This window comes from Citrus sinensis, chromosome 3 (genome assembly GCF_022201045.2).
Source record: "Citrus sinensis cultivar Valencia sweet orange chromosome 3, DVS_A1.0, whole genome shotgun sequence".
In the NCBI taxonomy this organism is placed as follows: domain Eukaryota; kingdom Viridiplantae; phylum Streptophyta; class Magnoliopsida; order Sapindales; family Rutaceae; genus Citrus; species Citrus sinensis.
This window is the reverse complement of record NC_068558.1, coordinates 37,860,473-37,881,894: the sequence shown is the minus strand read 5'-3', so window position 1 is coordinate 37,881,894 and position 21,422 is coordinate 37,860,473. Positions and strand designations below refer to the sequence as shown.

Here is a 21,422-nt window from a genome sequence, read left to right as displayed (position 1 = left end):
CATTGCATTTTGGTAACTTTAAGTGCTTATATTATCATTTTGGTTTCAACATTCCTATGCGTTGTTGATTTATATGACATAACAAGAAAACTAAAACTAAAGTTCAAAAAAAATATATATATTCGTCAACATTTTGTGGGCACTCACAATCCTTACCGTCCATTGTGACAAAATCCTAACCGGCGACCCACTCGATCCTCCGCCAACTTCTCCAACCCATCAACTACGACACCAGCGCGGCGCACGGAATCAAACAGCGGCAACACCATGATCCTCTGATTCGCCGGCCTTGAGAGCTCTTCGGCGAGATTGATCATAACGTTATCGATACCGATTTCTCTCAGTTGAGACCCGAGTTTCTGGCCGACGACCACGACGGTGTTGGAATCCCAGAAACGGTGGCGTTTTGGGAAGGGGTTGAGCTTGGAGTGGTAGTGTGAGTAGAAGTCTTGTTTGGACGAAGAGGCCAAGGCGACGATCGTTGAGGAGCCGGCGCTGGCGGTGTCGGACACTTGGGCTGTGATTTTGCGGCATGAGAGGATGAGTTGAAGGAGATACCGGGGATATTTTTGACTATTCGTAACGGTAGAAGATGACATTTTGCAAGACTTTTGCAGGGAAATTGGCACTATATTGTGTGTTTTCAGTTGCGTTCGCACTTGCATGAGTGGGAATTGCCAACTGAATATATGATTCCATTAACGTAATATTATGCCAAACCTCAGGGACGTATTTGATAATTCTCGAATTATAGTCCTTAAATGCCACCCTAATTTTATCATTATTATATGTTTTAAACAGAAAACTGTAATTATAAATTATCCAAAAGAAATAAGGCAATCTTCTTACCAACTAGCGAATTTCTGGCTTTGAAAATTCATTTTGCATATATTTATTAGTAATTAAATTAAAATAATTATTAAATTATTATTACTAAATTAATTATTAATATTTAAGCAAAATAATATAAGGTAATACTATGTTCCAAACAGATCCTTAATCAATTATTATCCTTAGTGTTATTATTGTCTATTACAATAGTATAGAAATGATAAAAAATAATAATAATAAAGAAAAAGTATTACAAGAATAACAACAATAATAGCAGTAATAATAATAATAATAATAATAATTGGCACACAGGTATTAGATGACATTGTAGTTTATTATTTAGTAAAAAAATGACATGATATTCAAAGAAAAAACAAAGAGATGCCTTGTCGTCCCCCACCTTCACACAACCGACATCCGTAAGCAGAATGACTGGCTCATACTCTAGATGACACGTTGTTTATGTTTTAAGAAAAAACGACATGCCATTTGGTTTATTACTGCTCGAACGCCATGAAGTCTCTATGATTTCTTTAAAAAAAGATGCAATATTTGTAAAGTTGAATTCTGAATAATTTTAATAAACGCAAGAGATTGTTTACATGAGATTTTAATATAGTGTTATTAAATAAAATAAAATTATTATCATATATTTTATTTGTTACAATAAAAATTAAAATATATTTAAAGCTTCAATTAAGCCAAAATTAGCTATTCCACTTGTGTTTGTAATGCACCATTATGGCGTACGCAGTACACTATAAAATTTTCCACACATAATATAGCACAATGTAATACTATGATCTGAACACACCCTTATTTAATTATTGTCCTTAGTAATATTATTATTTATTATAATATTAACAATAATAATTATTAAATAATAATAATTAAAATTTTATTATTATTCAAAATACTAATAATACCATTAATAATAAAATATTTAAAATATTTTAACTAGCACGTTGGTATTGGATGAGATTGTTATTTATCGTTTGGTCTAAAAATGACATGATAGTCAAAAGAAACACATGTAGAAGACTTGTCGTCTTAGTTGTTTACATAGTCGACACGCTGAACCAATATGCGCTGGTGCATATTTTAGATGACACGTTGTTTATATTTTATCAAAAAATGACATGCCACTTGATTGTTTGGTGCATAACGTTTCTATGATTTCTTGAAAGAAAGCATATTATTTGTAAAATTAAATTCCAAATGATTTTAATAAATGCAAGAGATTGTTTGTTTTTAATAGTCACACAGAATTTTAATGTAGTATTATTAAATAAAATAAAATTATAATCCGTTTTATTTGTTACAATAAACATTAGAATATATTCAATTCCTGAATTGAGCCAAAAGTTGGCTGTTTTTCACTTGGATTTGTATAACAGACCATTTTGGCACATCGTGTGCATTATAATAGTTGTAACAATAATAATGCACCACAATCCAGATTCCCAAATTTTCAAACATAATATAATACAAAATTATGTTCTAAACAACCCTTAGTTAATCATTGCCCTTGGTATTGTTATTATCTTTATAACATAACAATAACAACAACAATAATAATAAAAATTTTTGTTATTATTAAAAATACTAATAATACTAAAATATTAAAACTATTTTAATCGACACACAACTATTGGATGACATTGTCATTTATCGTTTGGTCAAGAAACGACATGACATTCACTGGAAAAAAAAAAGTAGATGACGTGTCTTCTACGTCATTCACATAGTTGATATGCGTAAATAATATGCGCCGACACATATTTTAGACGATTCGTGATGCCACTCGGTGGATTGGTGCTTAGATGCCATGGCGTCTCTTTGGTTTATTTAAAACAACTCGTCATCTATATAGTGAATTTCAAATGATTCTAACAAATGTACGAGATTGTTTGTTTTTTAACAAATTAATACATAGAATTTTAATATAGTATTATTAAATAAAACTAAATTATACATAATTTATTTTATATATTATTTATTATAATAAATTTTATATTTAATACCTCAATTGAGCCAAAAGTTGGCTACAATATGGAACTCAGGTTAGTGTAGTGACCATTTTAGCGCATTGTGGTTAATTATAATAATAATAACAATAATGATGATAAACAATAATGCACAACAATTCAACTTATAAAGCTTCCAAACATAGATAAGTAATAAATTAATGTGAACAGTAACATAATACAATGTAATATTATATTCCAAACATATCCTTTAAACTAGGGATGACAAAATTCAGATCCGAATATGAATTTACACTAATATTTTCATATCTGAATCCACATCAGGATCTGCAAAAAAATATGTAGATCCAAATGTAGGTAATATCTACATGGATTGTGGATAGATATCTTGGATATCCGGATCTGCATAAACTAAAACATAACAATTTAAAAAATAATTTTAAATTTAACAATTTAACAATTTACCTAATAATATCAAATAAAATCCAATCATATTTCAATAATTAAAAATTCAATGCCTACAGTAACATACAACATCATAAATTCAGATACAAAAATACCATAACATAAATTAAAAATCAAGAACAACATAAACTCAAGTCTAACACCACCAAAAAATCTACAAATAAAATTAAAAAAATACCACAAATCCAGATAAAATAATGCGGATCCTAACATATTTTTTAATTTAATTTAACTTATAATTTTTTTTAGTTAATCCTATTATGTTTTTATTTAATTCATATATTATTTTATTTTAATAAATAATTTAATTAAAAAATAATACATATATGGATATCTGATTTTTCAGATCATTTGTATCTAGATCTGGATATGGATCCGCACGGATTCTAACTTTTAACATCCTAATAAATTATCCTTATTAACTAGGAAATAAAATCATTAATTTTAAAGAGATTATTATTATGGCCAATTATATTAAGATAACAAAATAAAAAATAAATTAATAATATACAAATATTTATTTTAGTTATCAATTATTATATATACTCAATAAAAAATATTTTATTATATGTGTTTATAAATATGTAAATAAATTTTATCCAATATTATGTTCCAACTTAATCATATACATTATAATGGCAGTTTAGTAGTAAGATTTACCAATCATATGTTACTGTTTTTAAACCTCAAATCACTTTTAAAAATAAATTTTGCTAAATGTTTAACTTATTATCTTTACAATTGATTATTTTTACAATATAAGTAACAATAATTAGCTCCCAAGAGCGTGGTCGGGTTAGTTGCAGTGCAGCTGTATCCTCTACTAAAACCTATGTTCGATTCTTGGGGATGGTAAAGAGATAAAAACTGTATTTAGGCTTGCCCACCCCCCTTACCTTTTTTTAAAAAAGTAATAGTAATTATTTTCAAAACTATAGTATTATCAAACTGGCTCATCTCTAAGTAAAGATGAAATAAAAATTACAAGTGAAGAAAAAACATTGTTATATAATGAAAAAGTGTATGAAATGGCAAACAAATGGAATCAATTTTGTTTGTAATATTAATAATTAACAAAAATGCTATAGTTAAAATAACAGTGAATTTCGTATGATAAAAATTTTAAAAATTTTGGCATCCCATGAATGATGAAATAAAAGAAGTCATCCGTGATCGAAAATCATTTGGGATTTAATTATTTCCATACATTGAGCTTGGGCCGGGTCGATTCTGAACTTCTGATCCATGCCCAGATTTATTTACCCGTCCGATAGACAGTCCAATCTCCAATGGGGCAGTAATAAAATCGAAGAAAATCTAATCAAAGATTTCAAAATTCAAAATCCAAGACGAGAATGCCGAAATCTAGGTTAAATTTATTATTTTTATTCTTTCAATTACTCACCCTCCAGTTTCTATCAATAATATCAGCCATCAGGTAATTTTGATCTTTATGCTTATGATTCTAATCCTTAATTTCATTAATGCACCAAATATTTAGCTCCATTTCGAAGTTAATAATTTGATTTTAATGCATTAGAAATTTGAATGTGGTTGTCTTTGTATTGTAAGTGGTAGCTTACTTACCATTTTATATATAAAAAATATGTTTTGTTCATTTATTAAAAGATTTCAAATTCATTTTACATGTTACTGTAACTTAAGAGTAAAGATGACGAAATTAGTATATTCAATTAAATCACTGGATTTTACATTAACTTGATACTTCAGAATTTAAACGTTTTAAATCTTGTAATCGTTTTTATTGTTGGATAATTGTGCAAATTGATAGCAAAGTAATATCCTGTTATGTAATCTGCTATTGACTATCCTTTATGTTTTCATATCCCTATTTGTAATTCTTTTTTTTTTTTGTTTGGGGTATATGGAACCCATTTATTTATCTGTTTATTTATTATTTTGTGCTTTTTCTCTATTTTTGCATTATATAGGAAAGATATTGGCTTTCAAGAAACACCTTTCTGTAAAACTACAGTCCAAGGAAGATATTTATTATCCGATGATAACGGTTAGTGTTTTCCTTTTCCTTATTTGTATCCTTCACTTAATGAGTCTTTAATCCAACTGTCTAATATTTTGTGCGTTGATGACATTCTACAGTCAGCTTGTATCCTATGGAAAATATCTTTTGTTTCGTGACTGCAGTATTTAAGTATAGAGTTGTGAGATTTATACGGTTTTTGGTTTCAGCTTGTATCCTATGGAAATATCTTTTCGTTTGTGAGTGCAGTATTTAATGTAGAGTTGTGAGTTTTATATGGTTTTTGGTTTCCTTGGTTAATCTTTCACGTGCTTCTTGTGTACCCTTGTCTTGCTTTAATGATTTTCTTTCATGGAACGTAATTTTTATTTATGATTTGTGGATATAGTAGTTGTTGAGTGAAATCTCAGTGCCATTATGCTATCATAGGTGAACCTGAGTTGGTTATGCTGGCAAAATTCCGGACACTGGAAGAACGGTTTTGAATTGAAGAGGGAAAATGAATCTACGTTTACTTTATTTCTTTTCACGTTTTTAGTGTTTGGTTGCTTTTAGCCTTTTGACTAAATAATCGTCTGTAGTTCATGGTCACTATTGATGCACATCCTTTCATGTAACTAATATCCTAGGAATTTCACTGTAATATGCGTAGACATGTGAGTAGACTGCTGCTTCATAGGGTTTCTTTTCCAGGTTAAAATATTGTACCTCACAATATTACACTTATTGCACTGCAGTCATGCCGGTGTTTAGTTCAACAAAACAGTGGAATTACATAATTCTAGATGCCTATATTTTTCCATTTCATATTTATGTCTCTTAACATTTATTTGTTTGAAATTTCTATGGAACTAGTGCCATATAAATTGCTATAATTACCCTGTTAAAAGAATTTCATAATTGTAATATTTATGATTTGAGAGGATCTTTTGTCAAGTGATTGTGAATTCAATGTCTAATTCTTTTATAAGGGGATAGTTTGTTGCTTCATTATATGTCTATGAAACCAGTCCCTTGAATTGCTGTAAAACAGGTGCGACAGATTCCAATTATCCATAGGATTCTCACTTTCCCTTCAGTTTTTCATAGAAGTTGCACTTACGAGACTACCGTATTGCATTGGTTCTTTTGATTGCCTTAGTTGCATAATTATTATTTACATTGTAGGATATGTATGTGATGCTGTGTCAATGGATCCACAATCCCGATGCTGCCCAGAGAAAGGAGAGAAATTCTCTTGTCAGTGAGTTTTCTTAAGCAGGCCAGATAAACGTTTACCATGACCATGAATACAAGATAACCTCGAAAAAATATGTTTGCAGGGGATGCAATCTTCTTTCACAGTGCTGCAACTCATATGAATATTGTGTTTCATGCTGTGTTAATCCTGCAAGAGTATTTCCTTAACTGCTTAATTGATTTTAGTTATTACTTTCCTGATATTCAATCATATAATATGCAAAATGTAACTTATTGTTGGGCGCTATCCTACAGACTCTAAAAGAACAAGTACTGAACGTGAAGATTGCGAAGCCAACAACTGCAGGTAAATTCTTACTTTGGGGTCTACACAATTCTGCATTTTCTTCAGAAGGTATTAGCTTCTAGGGTTGCTCTTCCAGCACCACTGTAGCAGTTCTTTCATTATCTGTTCTTTATGTCATTCTGATAGGAACATATGGAAGTGTTTTTGATTTCTGTGCTGGGAGGTGTCGTCATAATTCTGAGAGTGTGGTAAGAGCATCTAACTATTTTTTGCAAAGCTGTTTCTTTGTGTTAAAGAACTGTTCTTGATCGAATAATTTAAATATGTGGATTCAGGAATGACTTGTGGCCAAAATCGTAATGATCATTGAAAATATAACTTCGTGGAGTATATTATTAGCAAAATGAATGGAACTAAAACTTTAGAAGTCATTGGTCAAACTGCATCTTATGAGCTTGGATACTTATGTTTAACCTGAGTTTGAATATTTCAGGTTCATGAAAATGCTTATCTTAGTGATTTTCATCATTGCTTTTCAATGCCATCAAATGCTTCAGGTCAGTCTGGGTATGAATCTTTGTTATTCTGTATCCTAGTTAGTAAATTAGAGCTTAAATGTATTATTATTGGGCTCTTACCCATCATCTTAAGCTCTTGATCAAGTTATAACCTGATATATTATTGTACATAAAAATTGACTAGTTTGAACCTAAGCTGTAATTAACTAAATAAATATGAGAATGAAGTTTATAGATTATTAACACAAAAGAATCTTTTAAGTTGTTAACCCAAGCTCAGTGGAACTATCTACTTGCATAACTGCGTCTTTAAATTGATTCATTATTTTGTATAGTTCTGCTGTTTGAATGCATGTTAATTATCTTTTTAAAGAATAAATGGTATTGGTTGAATGTTCACTTCCACAGGGGCTGGCGTTACTCAGCTGGAAGGCAGACTGTCTGGAATTAGTGTTATTATTGGAAGGTGGGTCAGTTTGCAGATAATTTTTATTTCTTGATTTGAATATATGTCATAACTAATCCTCTTCAACTTCCTTTTTCATGGTTGATAGGCTAGGCGAGTCTTGTGATTCAGTCTGTAAGTCAAGTGGACAATCATGTGTACTAAATAAGCTTATTCTGCTTAATCAATGTGAGATGTGAGTTCTCTTCTTGTCTTGTTATTCTCCCCTCTAAAATTGATTTTCTTTTACAATTTTTTTTGGGTGGTTGTTCAGCATGAATGATTGGAATAGTTGATTTATTGTATTTGAATAGCTTTGTCCTGATAGATTTGTTTTACATGGCCATTTTGTTCCCCCCTAATAACTTTTCTAATTTGACATGTCGGTAGAATTGGTTGTATTTTACTTGTGTCTGATAAATGCCATAAGGGTGCATTCTAAAGGGATTAAATTATTGCACAAGTTTGATCATATATAGGATTTGTTAACCTATTACCAGCAGTGTTGAAGTCTCAACAATTTTTCATTTTGATTCAATTCTGGATGCAGCTTTTTCATCAAATGCTTTGGAATATTTTAATGATGCAGGAGATTAGTTTTGTTTAGTTGATAACCCGTTAATTATCTGATTAAAAAATACACTGCATGGGTTAGAATATAATGCAATTATGGCTTCATTGAATTTATTTAGAAATTTATTATTTATTTATTTTTTTAAAATCTTTTAGTGGTAATGTAGTATTTCTTGTTTGGATCTGACTCCTCTTATTGATTATTCTTTTTCTTGCTTTTTTCTCGAATAGTATTCAAAAGTATATGAGCTGTAAAAGAGGATGTCTGGCAAGCATGGGAGCAGATCAACCTGCTGAAGTTGCTGATGATGCTCCCAGCAATTTGGTATATTTACTCTTTTGCATCAAGATCTTGTATTGTGTTTACAAGAAAATTATGGACCATGATTTCACAATGAGTCTCACCTTGTTTCTGTTCTAAGATATTTGGACCACTTATACAACCACAATCTGCATCTAATTTTCTGATCTCGTAATTACCTCTTCCTCCAAAAAGCATTTCCAATTTTTCTTGATGCTTGTTCTCTTTGATGCTTCATGTAACTGAGCTTAGAGCCTTAGAGATTTTTGGAGACAATACACTGTCTATTTATAAATTAGGAAATGCCATTATGATGAACAGAGTAAAATTATGATGGATAACAACGTATTTAACTTGAAATTCCACAATCTTAAGAGGAAAGTGGAGTGTTAAGGGTGAATGGCTCCTTGGGAAACACCACAGGAATTGGAATCTTGCAGAAATTGATCATTACAGGAATTTGTAATAATGAGAAATTGAGGGACTTTTTTTTTCCCCCTTTCAAGGTCTAGAACTTTTGCATCTGCTTCTTACCACAAATCAAAACATCCTGCTTTCATATATGTTAATGCAGATTTTTGTATGATATATTTCATCCAAATATATTTCCAAGTAATGCACTCATTCCACTGAGCTCGCAAACTTCTTTCTCATGTCTGGTATTGTAAAAATACTGCTGTTGATTTCATGGAACAACCCCCAACTAGATAAAACAGTGTTGGACTCCAAAACTAGTGATTAGGAAATAAGGTTATGCCCATTAGTGATAATTATATCAATGAGTTGTAGAACTAAACTTGATTTTTAAATATTTGCTTTTGTGTTTCTCAGAATCCCACAGCATGCTTGTACACGCGAATACAATCAATGCTCTCTTGTGATGGTTCTCATCGGCATACCAGGAGACTTTGCCCCTGTGCATAATACAATGCTTGGTAAGTCTTGGCTTCCTTCATTTGCATATCAGATGTTTGAATCTCTTTATACATGTCAATACGATCTCCTACCACATCAAAATGTTTTGCCTTTCCTTTAGTGGCCGTGGTTCACTGTTGGACATAAGAGTCAAATTCATTCTTGAGTCTTTTCTATGATTCATTCAGCTCTTCCTTTGGCGGTGAAGTTGGGCCGTCTTTATTTTATATGTTTTCTAATATTGTTTTACGAGCATACATAAACAAGTGTTTTGAGTCAATTTTGAGTTGGTAGCTTTCAGATAATAAATTTTAGAATTCTTCAATCTCAATTGCAGCATCGAACTGGTAAAAGAAAATTCATCTTTGAAACCAATACCAAGCCTGTCCTTGGCTGCTATACCAACTGAAAGAGTCTTTCACAAATTCAATGATATGTATATTCTCAACATATATTTGCAGGAAATTTTTGTCAGGGTTGTAGGCATGAATGGTGATAAGCTATATAATACTGGTAATTTATTTGTTAACAGGAACTGTAGTTGAAAATATTTTATTGTGAGTCATTATGTTATTCACGAAAATTTTTGGCCATGGTTTTTGTAATGTTCTTTGTACAAAAATTTTGTGTGATTACTGCAGACTTAACACCGAAGCTCTTGGTCCATTTACTTTTATTTTCTTATTTATTATAATCTTATTAAAAATCAAGGAACTTCCTGCAGGTCTCCTTCGAGTTTGAATTGTTATTTATTTTTATCTTTATTATCTTTTAATGGATCTCAACGTGGGAAAAAATGTGTTGGCCCATATGATGAAGTTGAGACAATTGGGATTTGGAGCAGGGTTCCCGGAGCGTGGGATCACAGTGTCTACCCCGAACTCGTGCCCATTGTCATCTCTAATTTAATTCATGGTGATGGCAACGTTGCAAAATTGAAGTATTTTTGCTATGGTACTCTGTAAAGTTTTATTAAATTTTTCGCTTAGTGCAATATCATTTTTATTGCCGAGAAACTCGAAAAATATAACTTGTAACTGGAGAAACTTATTGAAGAATTTGATAAATGAAACAAGAAAGTTTTAGAGCTCTGATAGTGTTGTTTCAGCAGTTCCCTTGAGCATCGAACCCATTGGAATACTAAGGGATTGTTACATGGAGGAGGGGTCGGTATATTATTAATCATTAATGCTGTTTTAAATTTTCTCGAAGTACTACCAAAAAGAAGTAAATAAGTGCTTGTTGCATTTAGCAAGATTATTTTACGGAAGATAGTGGAGCAGAGGGCAAATAATAACAAAGTTGAAAAGTGTTTGCCAACAGAAACAGACACAAGAAAATCTCAAATCTTAATGGTAACTTTTAGAATTCTTGTAATTATCAAAGGGCATAATAATTATATCTTAGATTATTTGTTTCGCATTAATAGGTGAATGAATCTTGCTCACAAAGGAGAATGTATATTAACCAAAAACCAATAAAAAAAAAAGTAGACCAGCATTGCTTTGTCACCATTCATTCCAATCCTTAAAAGAATAACATGCGATATAATTGTTTATTCTCCACATTACATAAAAGGTTGAGAAAGTGGATAAAAAAAAAGATTAAAAACCATCAATACTCAATCGATCACTCTCATAATTACTTCCCACTACAATTACAAAATATTTAAAAAAAAATTAAAAAAAAAACCCAATTCCCATTTTTTAAAGGAGGAGGGAGTGGGAGGAGGAGTAAAGGAACAGCACAGAGCAAAGATCATTCTTCTAGTACTGTTGATGATAATGACTTTGGATGAAGGTTTTATTCTTAACTCAAATTTAAGTGGGTTGGATGTTTGTGTGATGCTTTGTTTATTTATTGGAAAGAAAATTTGGATGGGTTACTTAGTGGAATGGGTTGGAATGCTGCCGAATGATTAACGTAACTTATGATTGAAACATGATTTTTTGCATTGAGTTAAGTTATCTGAGAGAAGGCTACTTGATGTTTGCATTGGTCAGTTTGGCATATCTTTTGTGAAACTTTGCTTAACTTGATTCTTTGGATGTGAGCCATTCTATATGATGTAACATTTGACATGTGTGGAGAAAGCTGAACCGGCAGTACAACTTTTGGAAATAGGTAGAATTATAGAAACCCTCTTAACATAAAGATAGCAATAATGGAGAATGTTTGATATTTTTGATCACACATCATTACAAACTGTCGATACTTGGATGTTCTCTGTGCATTCTTCTTTGTTCTTCATTCTGTACTATTCATTGATACGCTTCCTTACATGCATGGTTTAATTATATTCAATGGGTTTATCACATGGATCCAATCATCCAAACACACGCAAATCCATATATAATGGTGATTTAAATCCAAACACTAGTCTCGCTTTGTGTAATTTAATTAACAGAATGAGAAGATTCAAAGAATCAGACACACACAAATACCTACGTTGATTCAAACACAAATCCGAGTTGCTTTCTGTATTTAGCATACAAATGAGAATATTTAAAGGAAAGACTAATCAACCTACAGGTTTCGACAAGGAAAATTTCTGATCCCCAGAGCTTAAAATATAACTAAATAATGTATTATTTAATTATGTTATAGTTAATATAACTAATAATAAATATTTGAATATGAATAAATAAATCTAAATAATTTTAATTTAAAATTAATAGTAGTATAAATAAAAGTATAAAATATTATTACATATACTACATTACATATTTCATCAAACAAAATATTACAATACAACTTAGTATATCTTAATGCCATACAAAAAAAAATAGGTCAGGCACTATACATCACGAAGAAGCCTAGAAAGTCACTGCCCTGCCCACGACCCTTATTTTAATTTGTTGGAATGAGAGTGATAGAATGATATCATGCGTGTTAACACAAATTGCATTACACAAGATCCAAGATCTTGATCCTGGATATGATACTTATCGAAAGAGAAATATCATGAATTTATGAAATTGACATTTACACGTGGCACCTGTTACGAATTTGAAGAATTAATTAATTCCCTGTTATTTCCTAAACTTAATTGGATAACTTGTGCTAGCGCATAATAATATACTTTTTTCTCTTTTTTGTTCTTTGGCTTCCACCGCAACTATTTGAAGTTTGTTGTTGGCCGTACTGAATTGATCATTTTAAGCTGTCTTTAGTTCTATGACTTCCTTGAAGTTTTCTCTCCCTGTGAGCTTACAGTAAAGAACACATATATCAGCTTGTTCTGCAATGGTTTCCCAATTGATTATGTGGTTAGAGGTAGCGCCTGTGATGGATCTTGTCCTCAATGATAATGCAGAGCGTCACGCTGGATCATCAGAAATCCTCTCTCTTTATACTAGAATTATGCACAAGTACTGTTATCATATTCTTATTTCTTCATGTGATTTAATTTTAATGCATTAATAAGTAGTGTGATGTGAAGTTTTTGCTGCTATTTTAAATGATGTAATGAGTGGTGTGGTGTGAAGTTCTGCTGCACTTTTAAATGTTGTGAAGTTTTTGAAGGTCTGGATCATTTGATGCATGCAAGGATAATGCAAACTACTGTTATCAGCTTCTTATTTCTTCATGTGATTAAATTTTAATGCATTAACGAGTGGTGTGATGTGAAGTTCTGCTGCACTTTGAAATGTTGTGAAGTTTTGAAGTTCTGAATCATTTGGCGCATGTATGTGATTTAATTTTAATGCATCAATGTGTAATGTGATGTGAAGTTCTGGAAGTTTTGAATCATTTGATGCATGTAAATAGATTTTCTAAGTGGAGAGGGAGGGATCACTTTGGTCAATTTTTTTCTGCTAGCCACATGGGTTAATTCTCTGGTTGACAAACACCAACTTCGCATTGGAAGAAAAAGCCGGGTGAAAACTAGTGACTGAGAGGTTGTTGCAGCTTGACAAGAAAAAAAGAGCATCTTAGCCTATTTCACTTGTTAAACTCAATCTAGTTTCAGCTGGACTAAACAGTTCCAAGTTCGTGTTAAATTTTATTTTACAATATTTTAATTCTGTAAGTGTACTTTTATTGTTCTTTTTTGTGAGATTGCAGCCTCTATTTGTATGTTGTAATTGATGTTTTCGGAAGATGGGGTTGGGAATAGGTAAAAAATCAATCCCTAAATTCTTAATGGGGTGGGATTGAGGTTGAGCTTTTGGATAAAATTTTCTTTTATTTCAATTCCAACCGCTCAAAAATTTATTCTAACTTGTAGAGATTCTTTTTTATTGTTATTATTAATACCTTGAATGCTATTACAATATGGTAACGATAGTTTTATTTGAGTTGTTTTCATTTTTATATTACTATACTTATGTATTAGTACCTACTGTAATAAGAAACAGGAAAATGGGGATGAGAAGGGGGAAATTGTTCCCACATGAGGATTATTTCTCCCCGCCTCACTGTTGGAGAATAGTGGAGTGGAAAATGGGGTAAAAATAAAAAATTGAGGGAATGGAGAAAGCCAACTCATCCCCACTCCATTTCCATCCACCAGTCAAATTGATGTCTTAACAGCTGGTAAGAAATGGATTTAACTAATATAAAGAATTGAAGCATTAAATACATATTTTGTATTTAGGTTAATGTAGGAAATTTACTTCTTAAAAGGGTAATATGACTTAACTTGGATTCCTTAAATCCTCCAAGTGAAGGATTAATAATTCCATTGTAATCCGAATTACCACAAAGGAATAGTCAGGGGAAAGGAATCCCGTCTACCGAACACTGCCTGACTTTCAAGGCACTTCATTCTTCTTCATTGCTCTCAGGAAGGAGTTTGGGGTGAATTGTATTGTTTTATTGTCTTTTATTTTTGTGATCAGAGGATTCGGCTTAAGTGACTATGGGAAGTTATGTGGTTAAGGGCCTCTTTAGTCAGTCATATATTATCACTTTGATATGTTAGTTCTAGCTGCCCATGTGGCCTTCCTGTCCGCTTTTGTAATTTCCTCTTTAGCATTTGCTGTTTCATACTGATATATAATGATCAAGTGCTTGATGTCAGTTTGAAGCTGCCTTTGATGCTTTCTAAACTGAAGCTGCTTTTGATGTTTTCTTGTGATGTATGATGAGGTTTCGAATTACATCAATTCTTTAATTCTCCTGCTATGTGGTTACAAACTATGTTCTCATTTCTTTGCTGCTTTGGAAACATTATATTTCTTGTCTCTGTCTTACGGCTGTATAATACTCAATTACAGATGATATTCCTCTTATGTACTAGATGTCCCATCATAGTATTTCCTGATTGAATGTAGCATGGAATGAGGATGTGCCCTTGCTTTCTAACTACAGCGTAAAAGTTTTGGGTTTTTGCAGGTCCAAAAAGGGGATGATACAATACAGCCATTGAGTATTGGGAACCGTTTTGCAGCGCAACCTGGAGGTGAGGGTATCATTGCTTCTTTGCATAAGTCTAAGCTAATCCAAGGGCTTTACATAAGTCTAAGCTGATATTTGTTGTTTCTTCCAAACGCTATTGTATTACTTTCAAAGTTGTTCAACTGATTTTTTTTTTTGTTTCTTTGAAGATTATGACCAAAACTTTTGAGGACGACCTGAAATATCAACAAAGCTTATAGCAGATTTACTACTGAAAAATCTGGTGGATATGGTAGACTTGGAGGTATTATTTTATTGCAGTTCTGCTCAGTTCAGTTTTGTGTCAGAATGTGGTAAATACTAGAGTAGAGATGTCTTCTGTTCAAACTTTATGAGTATTGTCCAAGGTGTATGGACCTTTTGGACCAGAGCATTAGACACACTTGATTTCTTGCCTGTGGTTCTAGTGCTGAACACGTTGCTAGTAACGTATCATCATCTAATGCCATATTTTCTTTATCATTTGTAAGTTTAAGATTTTCTATTCATATTAACCTTTTTGGCCATAGTTTTTGTAATGTTATTTGTATAAAAATTTTGTGTGATTACTGCAGACTTAACACCAAGCCTCTTGTCTTGGATCCATTTACTTTTATTTTCTCATTTATTATAATCTTATTAAAAATCAATGAACTTCTTGCAGGTCTAGTCCGATTTTTATTTATTTGTTTTTCTGTTTATGGATCCTGATGTGGGAAAAAAATGGATAGGCCCATGTGATGAAGTTGAGACAATCTGGATCTGGAGTAGGGGTCCCGGAGCGGGGGATCCAGTATCCACCCCGGACTCGTGACATTGTTATTCCCAAGTTTTTTTTTTGAATACTGTTTATACAGGACTGTAGGTATTACAATTAATATTTACACACAGATTCTACAATTGGGACCTTCATCGTGGCATGTACTCCTCTGAAGCGCTGCCCAAATTCTTCAAACCCTCTCAAATATTCAAGGGCTGTCTACTCTACTCACATTACTCCTCTGAAGCGCTGCCCAAATTCTTCAAACCCTCTCAAATATTCAAGGGCTGTCTACTCTACTCACATTTCGTGAGGAATAGACTGGCTCCACTCAATTATGTGATAATTAAGGAAGGATTGTAAATAAGCCCCATAAATACTTTTATGGAGGCTCGAACCCTTGCACTCATTATTCTAAGTGCAAGGGCTCTCCCACTGAACCAAAGGCCCATTGGTTCATTGTTATTCCCAAGTTAATTTATAGTGATGGCGCCGTTACAAAATTCAAGTATTTTTGCTATTATAGTCTATAAAGTTTTATTAAAATGTTCGCTTAATGCATTATCATTTTAATTGTTGAGCAACTTGAAAAATATAACTTGTAACCGAAGAAACTTATTGAAGAATTTTATAAATGAAAGAAGAGAGATTTAAAACTATGATATTGTTGTTTCAGTAATGCCCTGGGGAGCACCGAACCCATTGGAATATTAAAGGATTGTTTGGTATATTAATCATTAATGCTGATTTAAGCTCTCTCGAAGTACTAATAAAAAATAAATAAGTGCTTGTTGCATTCTGGTAATATTCAAATCACAAAAGCAACAGTCGGCCCAAAATCTTTCGAAGATAGCGGAGTAGAGACAAATAACAACAAAGTTGAGAGGTATTTGCCAACAGAAACAGACGGAAGAAAATCTCAAATCTTGATAATAACTTTAGAATTCTTGTGATTATGAAAGGGCATAATAATTATATCTTAGTTTTTTTTTTTTTTTTGTTTCATATTAATAGGTGAGTGAATCTTGTTCGCAAAGGAGAATGTATATCAAGGGTCACAAAAAAGACCAATTAAACCAACAAAAAAAAAAAAAGTGGACCAGTCCTGCTTTGTCACCATTCATTCCAATCCTTAAAAGTAATAACATACGATATATTTGTTTATTCTCAACATTACATAAAAGGTTGAGAAAAGTAGATACAAGAAAGATTAAAAACCATCAATATTCAATTGATCACTCTCATAATTACTTCCCACTACAATTACAAAATAATTTAAAAAATTAAAAGAAAACCCAATTCCCATTTTTTAACCATGTCTTGTGTTGTGGGTATGTGCTAAAAAAGGTAGAATTCACAAACTCTAAAAGCTGTAATCTGTCTTCAACACACTCTTGCTCAATGGCTTTGTCTTCAGAACTCCATTATCACCACCACCACCAAATTTACTTACTTCTTCTTCTTGCTTATTATCATCATCATCATCATCTTGCATGCCTTCAAAAGCAGGATGATTCAAGATACTAGCAAGCAACTGTGTCCCTCTCAAAGCATTTGTTAATGGCAAATGCCCCACGGGAGTTTCCTTCCCGTTCTCCCAAATAAACTCAGTAGGAAAAGCCCTGTAATTGTACTGCTCCATTTCAGTGTCCAGCTTCTTCATCCACCCAACTCTGATGAAAAAATTTGTAAAATCTTTGTTAACTTTCTCCCAAATCTTCTTCTGAACGCTGTACCCAAACTTGTTGTCACTGTACTGTCTCCAGAGCTCGTCGATGGCTTTCAAGTCGGCTTCTGCAATGAACTGAACTTCAGAGAAGAAGACATACCCACGTTTCTCTGAGGCTTCCCCGGCGAGGGCAATGAGCAGGCGGCGGGTTTCTTCATCGGCTTGCCGGAAGTTTTGGGCTTGTAAGTGTTGGTGAAGAAGGTCAAAGGAGATGGGCTCTGAAGTTGTTGTTGTTGTAGTAGTAGTAGTAGTAGATGTTTGTGATGAAGAAGAAGAAGAAGAAGTGGTAGATGGGGAAAGTGATGAGAATGTGATCATAGTATTTGCACTAGTTGTTGTAGTAGTAGTAGTATTGTTGTTATTAGACAGTGAGAAAGACAGGGAATTTGGGTTGGTGGGTTTGAGAGCGGCTGCCGGAGCGGCGTCGGGGTGGTGGCGCCGGAGGAAGGAATGGTGGTGGAGGGATTGGAGAGAGTTTGTGGCCATTATTGTTTGTTATCGTTATTACTTCTTTGTTTTTATTTTTTATATTTGGAAGAAATGAAATACTTGAAGGCAAAAGAGAGTGGGGATATGCGTTGTTCGTTGTGTAATGTCAAGGTGTGGGTTAATGAGTGCGTGTATTTGTGGATGGGGGTCAGGAGGGGAATCGAGTAGGCTCATCAAGAGAAATACAAGCAAGCATTTTGATTGGTTCGATGTGGGTGAGGCAAGATCCTCTCTCTCTCTCTCTCTATCTTACTTTGTCCACTATTGAATATATGAAGGAAAGAAACAAGAAAATAATAGGTGAATGATTTTCGAGTAAAATATTACTAAATTAATACTCGATAAATTTCAATCTCAACTCTATGTAATGTTCTTTCAATCTTAAATTGAGGCCAAACGTGTTAAATTATTATTGGATTACTTAGTATTCGTTTAACTTATGTATATTGTTCCAGTGCTATTAATTCATTGAGGTCTTGCTGTAGTTAATTTTTATATTCTTAAATATTATCAAAATTATTTTTATATTAAACGTTAAAGTGTGGATTAAATCCAAATAATTTTTAACGTTCATACTTTCTTTAAGATTTGAACTAACATAGTTCGTCAAATAAAATTCTCTAAAAACCACTCGAGACTCAACCAAGTCTCAGCTTTCACAGAGCTCATTACTTTTGTAGTTGTTAAAACTTTGATTGAACTTTCCAAGGATTGGATAAAAATTTTGTTTGACATAATCTATAATTCAAATAAATGAAAAATAAGGCATAATTAAAATTTAAGACTTTAATATGTAAACTATCAAATGTAGAGATAAAGGATATGGAATTTTAGGTAATTTTTAAAGAACACTGTAACTAATTGTATGATTAATCGATTTAATCTTCTGGGACTAAAAGACATTTATCTCAAAACAAGTATGGTATATTATAAGGATACTGTCACATTGACAAGTTGGGCTTCTTTAAAATATTTGTAAGTTGTTATTTTGTTATTTTTTTTGTAATTATTTTCGGGGGTGGAAGATGGGAGCATCGAAAATTAAAAAACAAAGTGTCGATGTAATAAATATGATTGAAAAATGTTAATGGTTCATTATGATTTTTAATATTTTTATTTTGGAAATAATTTTAGGTATATAATCAACAACGAAAAACTTTTATCAAAATGTTAGATATACTAAGATGTTCTTCTCAAATAAGATGGTATGCTCATCAAGTGATCAATGATTTTTCACAATTTTTAAAATAACTTATTATATTATTATCATTTTCAATACACATGGTACATGATATGTGACATTATTTGTGATGATGAACCTCTTAGCATGAATTTTAAGATATACGCTAATACTTAATTTTTATATAACGCATATGAAATTGAACGTTGATATGGAATAAACGAATAGGTTCATCGTTCATATTTGAGTATATCAATTTTTTTTTTCATTTTTTTTCATTTTTCTTTTTGGCAAAACATTAGAGTCATTTGTATATCCAGCATTGAAGTCCATTGAAATTTACAGATATGTTCATTAGAAGCCCAACCAAAAGATTCACACAAATTATCAATCATCATGGATTCTCACATCATAGCGGCGTCCCAAACGATGTGCAGTTCCATCAGACATAATGCCCTCTAGTGTCTCATACTTCTTGTAATTTTGTTTAAGGGTTTCTTCTTGCTGATTTGCGAGCTGCTCTTCCTGCTCCAGTTGTTCCTACACGAAATGGATATCGCCACTTAGATGAGAAAAAGGCAGGTCCAGAATTTCGGAGACAAGTTCGATAAAGAAAAATGCACGATGAATAACTAAAAGCGACTGCAGTAGTTATTGTAAGAACACGAGACTTACCTTGAGCACAAACGAAGCTTCAGCGGCATGTTTCCGAGCAAGGCGCTTCAACCTTTGTGCTACCTCAAAATCAGGATCATTGGGATCCAACCATTGGAATTGTATTCTTTGACCAGGTTTTGCCGGGTGATCATCAAACATCTCCACTTCAGCAGCCCGTGCCCTCACAGGCCTTGGCATTCCTGACATCATGAATGGAAACTCGTGCAAAGATGTGACCACATCCTTGGCTTGCTTCAAGTTCTCCATCTCCACCAAAGCACAGTGTGGGATATTCCTGAACTCTGTGTAGTTTGGGATAAATTGAACGTTTTTGACATTCCCAAACTGATCGAGTGCGGTTCTAATGACAGGTTCTGTAACTTGAGGCGAGAGGTTGTCGAGGTAAACTGTCCGCTTCACCTTCTCAAGAAATGCAGCATACTCCGCCTCAGTTGTAGACCCCATGTAGGAGAAGAATACAAATCTGGAAAAAAAAAAAACCCAAAAACAAGAGCCTGATAAGTCACTAGTTTTTAAAATTTCAACCCACGGAGAAAGTTGAATACATCCATCAGTAGAAACCAAAGATATCCATCCACCACATCAAAATCCCAAACAATAACTCACAATACAGTATACAGAAAACTAAATGATTTAGCAAGTGTTCAAATACAAAACCTTCAAAATTTGCAATGTTGTATTGAGTTAGAAGCATAGGGTCCTTTGAATGACGCCAAACATTCTGGCATTGGTTTTACTATGTTTCCCCACCACCAATACACAACTAAAACATAGACCCATATAGAAACCAAACATGAACCTACAGTGGTATGTATAGATACTAACACAAGCAGATTTCGCAAAAAAGTGGCAATGCCACTAGCTAATATTTGTTGTTTCACGTTCACTCCAGTATGAGGAACTCCAATTGTCAACTACAATCAACTAGCAATAACAGAATCAATCAGTCACAAATGAACAAGTTTTCATTACCCTTTTCATGTAATCTTATTTTCAGAATCATGATTTTCATTTATTTATTTATTTTTTTGCATGACAATCACTAGACAATAAGTTCAAGGTTAAAATTCTGCCCACATACTAAACTCTGAACAGCAATTAATCAGAAATTATTTCGTAATACGTCTTACGATTTTTCTGCATAATAATCTCTATTAAAACATCAAATTCAGTAGCTTTGAATAACATTTTCCTTAATAAACACAAAAGCAGTAATCACCATTAAAAACACCGAAATTATTCGATATACCAGCAAAAGGTGCGAGGGTGCGAGCAGCGGCGGCTGTGGCGTGAGAACAACGAGGTGCGATGGCGTGGGAGACCGGGAGCGGTTAGGGATTTTGCTTTTCCCGTCCGACGAGAGTTGGGAATGAGGGTACTTTCAACCATTAAATAAGCAATACTCATGAATGTAAGGCCGTACAGATTTCATAAAGTGTATGATAATTCATTTACAAGATGAACCTAAAACCGACTAGTCATGTACTTTTACCTCCGATATTTCATATCAATTCTGATTATATAAACGAATTGTCATAAAAATTTCATATTCTATGACGACATGTACCTATGTGATAAATTAATAACCGACATGTCATAGATAAAAGTTGAATACAATCTTTAATTACTAACTTTTTCTATCTTGAAAAATAATTTTAAATAACTAATAGTTAATATTAG

At 32.6% G+C, this 21,422-nt stretch overlaps 4 protein-coding genes and 1 long non-coding RNA gene across 12 annotated transcripts; 2 read left to right on the top strand and 3 right to left on the bottom strand.

The window, feature by feature from the left end:
- Positions 1-7: 7 nt before the first annotated feature.
- Positions 8-672, bottom strand: LOC102616395 (uncharacterized). Its single transcript, XM_006478627.4, has one exon. It carries the CDS (start codon positions 663-665, stop codon positions 153-155), a length of 513 nt encoding a protein of 170 aa, XP_006478690.3. The 5' UTR covers positions 666-672; the 3' UTR covers positions 8-152.
- Positions 673-4,499: 3,827 nt separating this feature from the next.
- LOC102616686 (uncharacterized) lies at positions 4,500-10,618 on the top strand. Of its 7 annotated transcripts, none has more exons than XM_052438553.1 (12): positions 4,500-4,722; positions 5,237-5,313; positions 6,454-6,529; positions 6,609-6,681; positions 6,781-6,832; positions 6,959-7,020; positions 7,266-7,329; positions 7,699-7,756; positions 7,845-7,931; positions 8,540-8,633; positions 9,441-9,544; positions 10,344-10,618. In XM_052438553.1, the coding sequence occupies exons 1-11, from the start codon at positions 4,640-4,642 to the stop codon at positions 9,531-9,533; spliced, it is 819 nt and encodes a 272-aa protein (XP_052294513.1). In that variant the 5' UTR covers positions 4,500-4,639; the 3' UTR covers positions 9,534-9,544; positions 10,344-10,618. The 7 variants fall into 7 exon arrangements, with proteins under 7 accessions (XP_052294513.1, XP_052294511.1, XP_006478692.2 ...); XM_052438551.1 differs by having other exon boundaries at positions 10,249-10,618; XM_006478629.4 differs by lacking the exon at positions 10,344-10,618 and adding an exon at positions 9,862-10,178.
- Positions 10,619-12,587: 1,969 nt separating this feature from the next.
- Positions 12,588-16,212, top strand: LOC127900969 (uncharacterized). 2 transcript variants are annotated; one of them, XR_008052884.1, is made up of 4 exons: positions 12,588-12,895; positions 14,865-14,931; positions 15,077-15,171; positions 15,571-16,212. It is a non-coding gene; the product is annotated as an uncharacterized LOC127900969 (long non-coding RNA). The 2 variants fall into 2 exon arrangements; XR_008052883.1 differs by lacking the exon at positions 15,571-16,212 and having other exon boundaries at positions 15,077-15,365.
- A 573-nt stretch (positions 16,213-16,785) lies between these two features.
- Positions 16,786-18,103, bottom strand: LOC102617196 (tetrapyrrole-binding protein, chloroplastic). Its single transcript, XM_006478630.4, has one exon. The coding sequence runs from the start codon at positions 17,879-17,881 to the stop codon at positions 17,030-17,032; it is 852 nt and encodes a 283-aa protein (XP_006478693.2). The 5' UTR covers positions 17,882-18,103; the 3' UTR covers positions 16,786-17,029.
- Positions 18,104-19,276: 1,173 nt separating this feature from the next.
- On the bottom strand, positions 19,277-21,159 carry LOC102617489 (uncharacterized). The gene is made up of 3 exons (XM_006478631.4): positions 20,992-21,159; positions 19,740-20,205; positions 19,277-19,604 (listed from the first exon to the last, which is right to left on the bottom strand). The coding sequence occupies exons 2-3, from the start codon at positions 20,184-20,186 to the stop codon at positions 19,452-19,454; spliced, it is 600 nt and encodes a 199-aa protein (XP_006478694.2). The 5' UTR covers positions 20,187-20,205; positions 20,992-21,159; the 3' UTR covers positions 19,277-19,451.
- Between the last annotated feature and the right edge of the window lie 263 nt (positions 21,160-21,422).

Excerpts from the sequence above, each read along its gene's own strand:
- LOC102616395 (XM_006478627.4), bottom strand. The coding sequence starts at position 665 with ATGCAAGTGCGAACGCAACTGAAAACACACAATATAGTGCCAATTTCC.
- LOC102616686 (XM_052438553.1), top strand. The coding sequence starts at position 4,640 with ATGCCGAAATCTAGGTTAAATTTATTATTTTTATTCTTTCAATTACTC. Across the intron at positions 6,833-6,958 it reads TGCGAAGCCAACAACTGCAG|GAACATATGGAAGTGTTTTT; the intron begins GTAAATTCTTAC and ends TCATTCTGATAG. Across the intron at positions 7,932-8,539 it reads CTGCTTAATCAATGTGAGAT|TATTCAAAAGTATATGAGCT; the intron begins GTGAGTTCTCTT and ends TTTCTCGAATAG.
- LOC102617196 (XM_006478630.4), bottom strand. The coding sequence starts at position 17,881 with ATGGCCACAAACTCTCTCCAATCCCTCCACCACCATTCCTTCCTCCGG.
- LOC102617489 (XM_006478631.4), bottom strand. The coding sequence starts at position 20,186 with ATGGGGTCTACAACTGAGGCGGAGTATGCTGCATTTCTTGAGAAGGTG. Across the intron at positions 19,605-19,739 it reads AAGCTTCGTTTGTGCTCAAG|GAACAACTGGAGCAGGAAGA; the intron begins GTAAGTCTCGTG and ends CATTTCGTGTAG.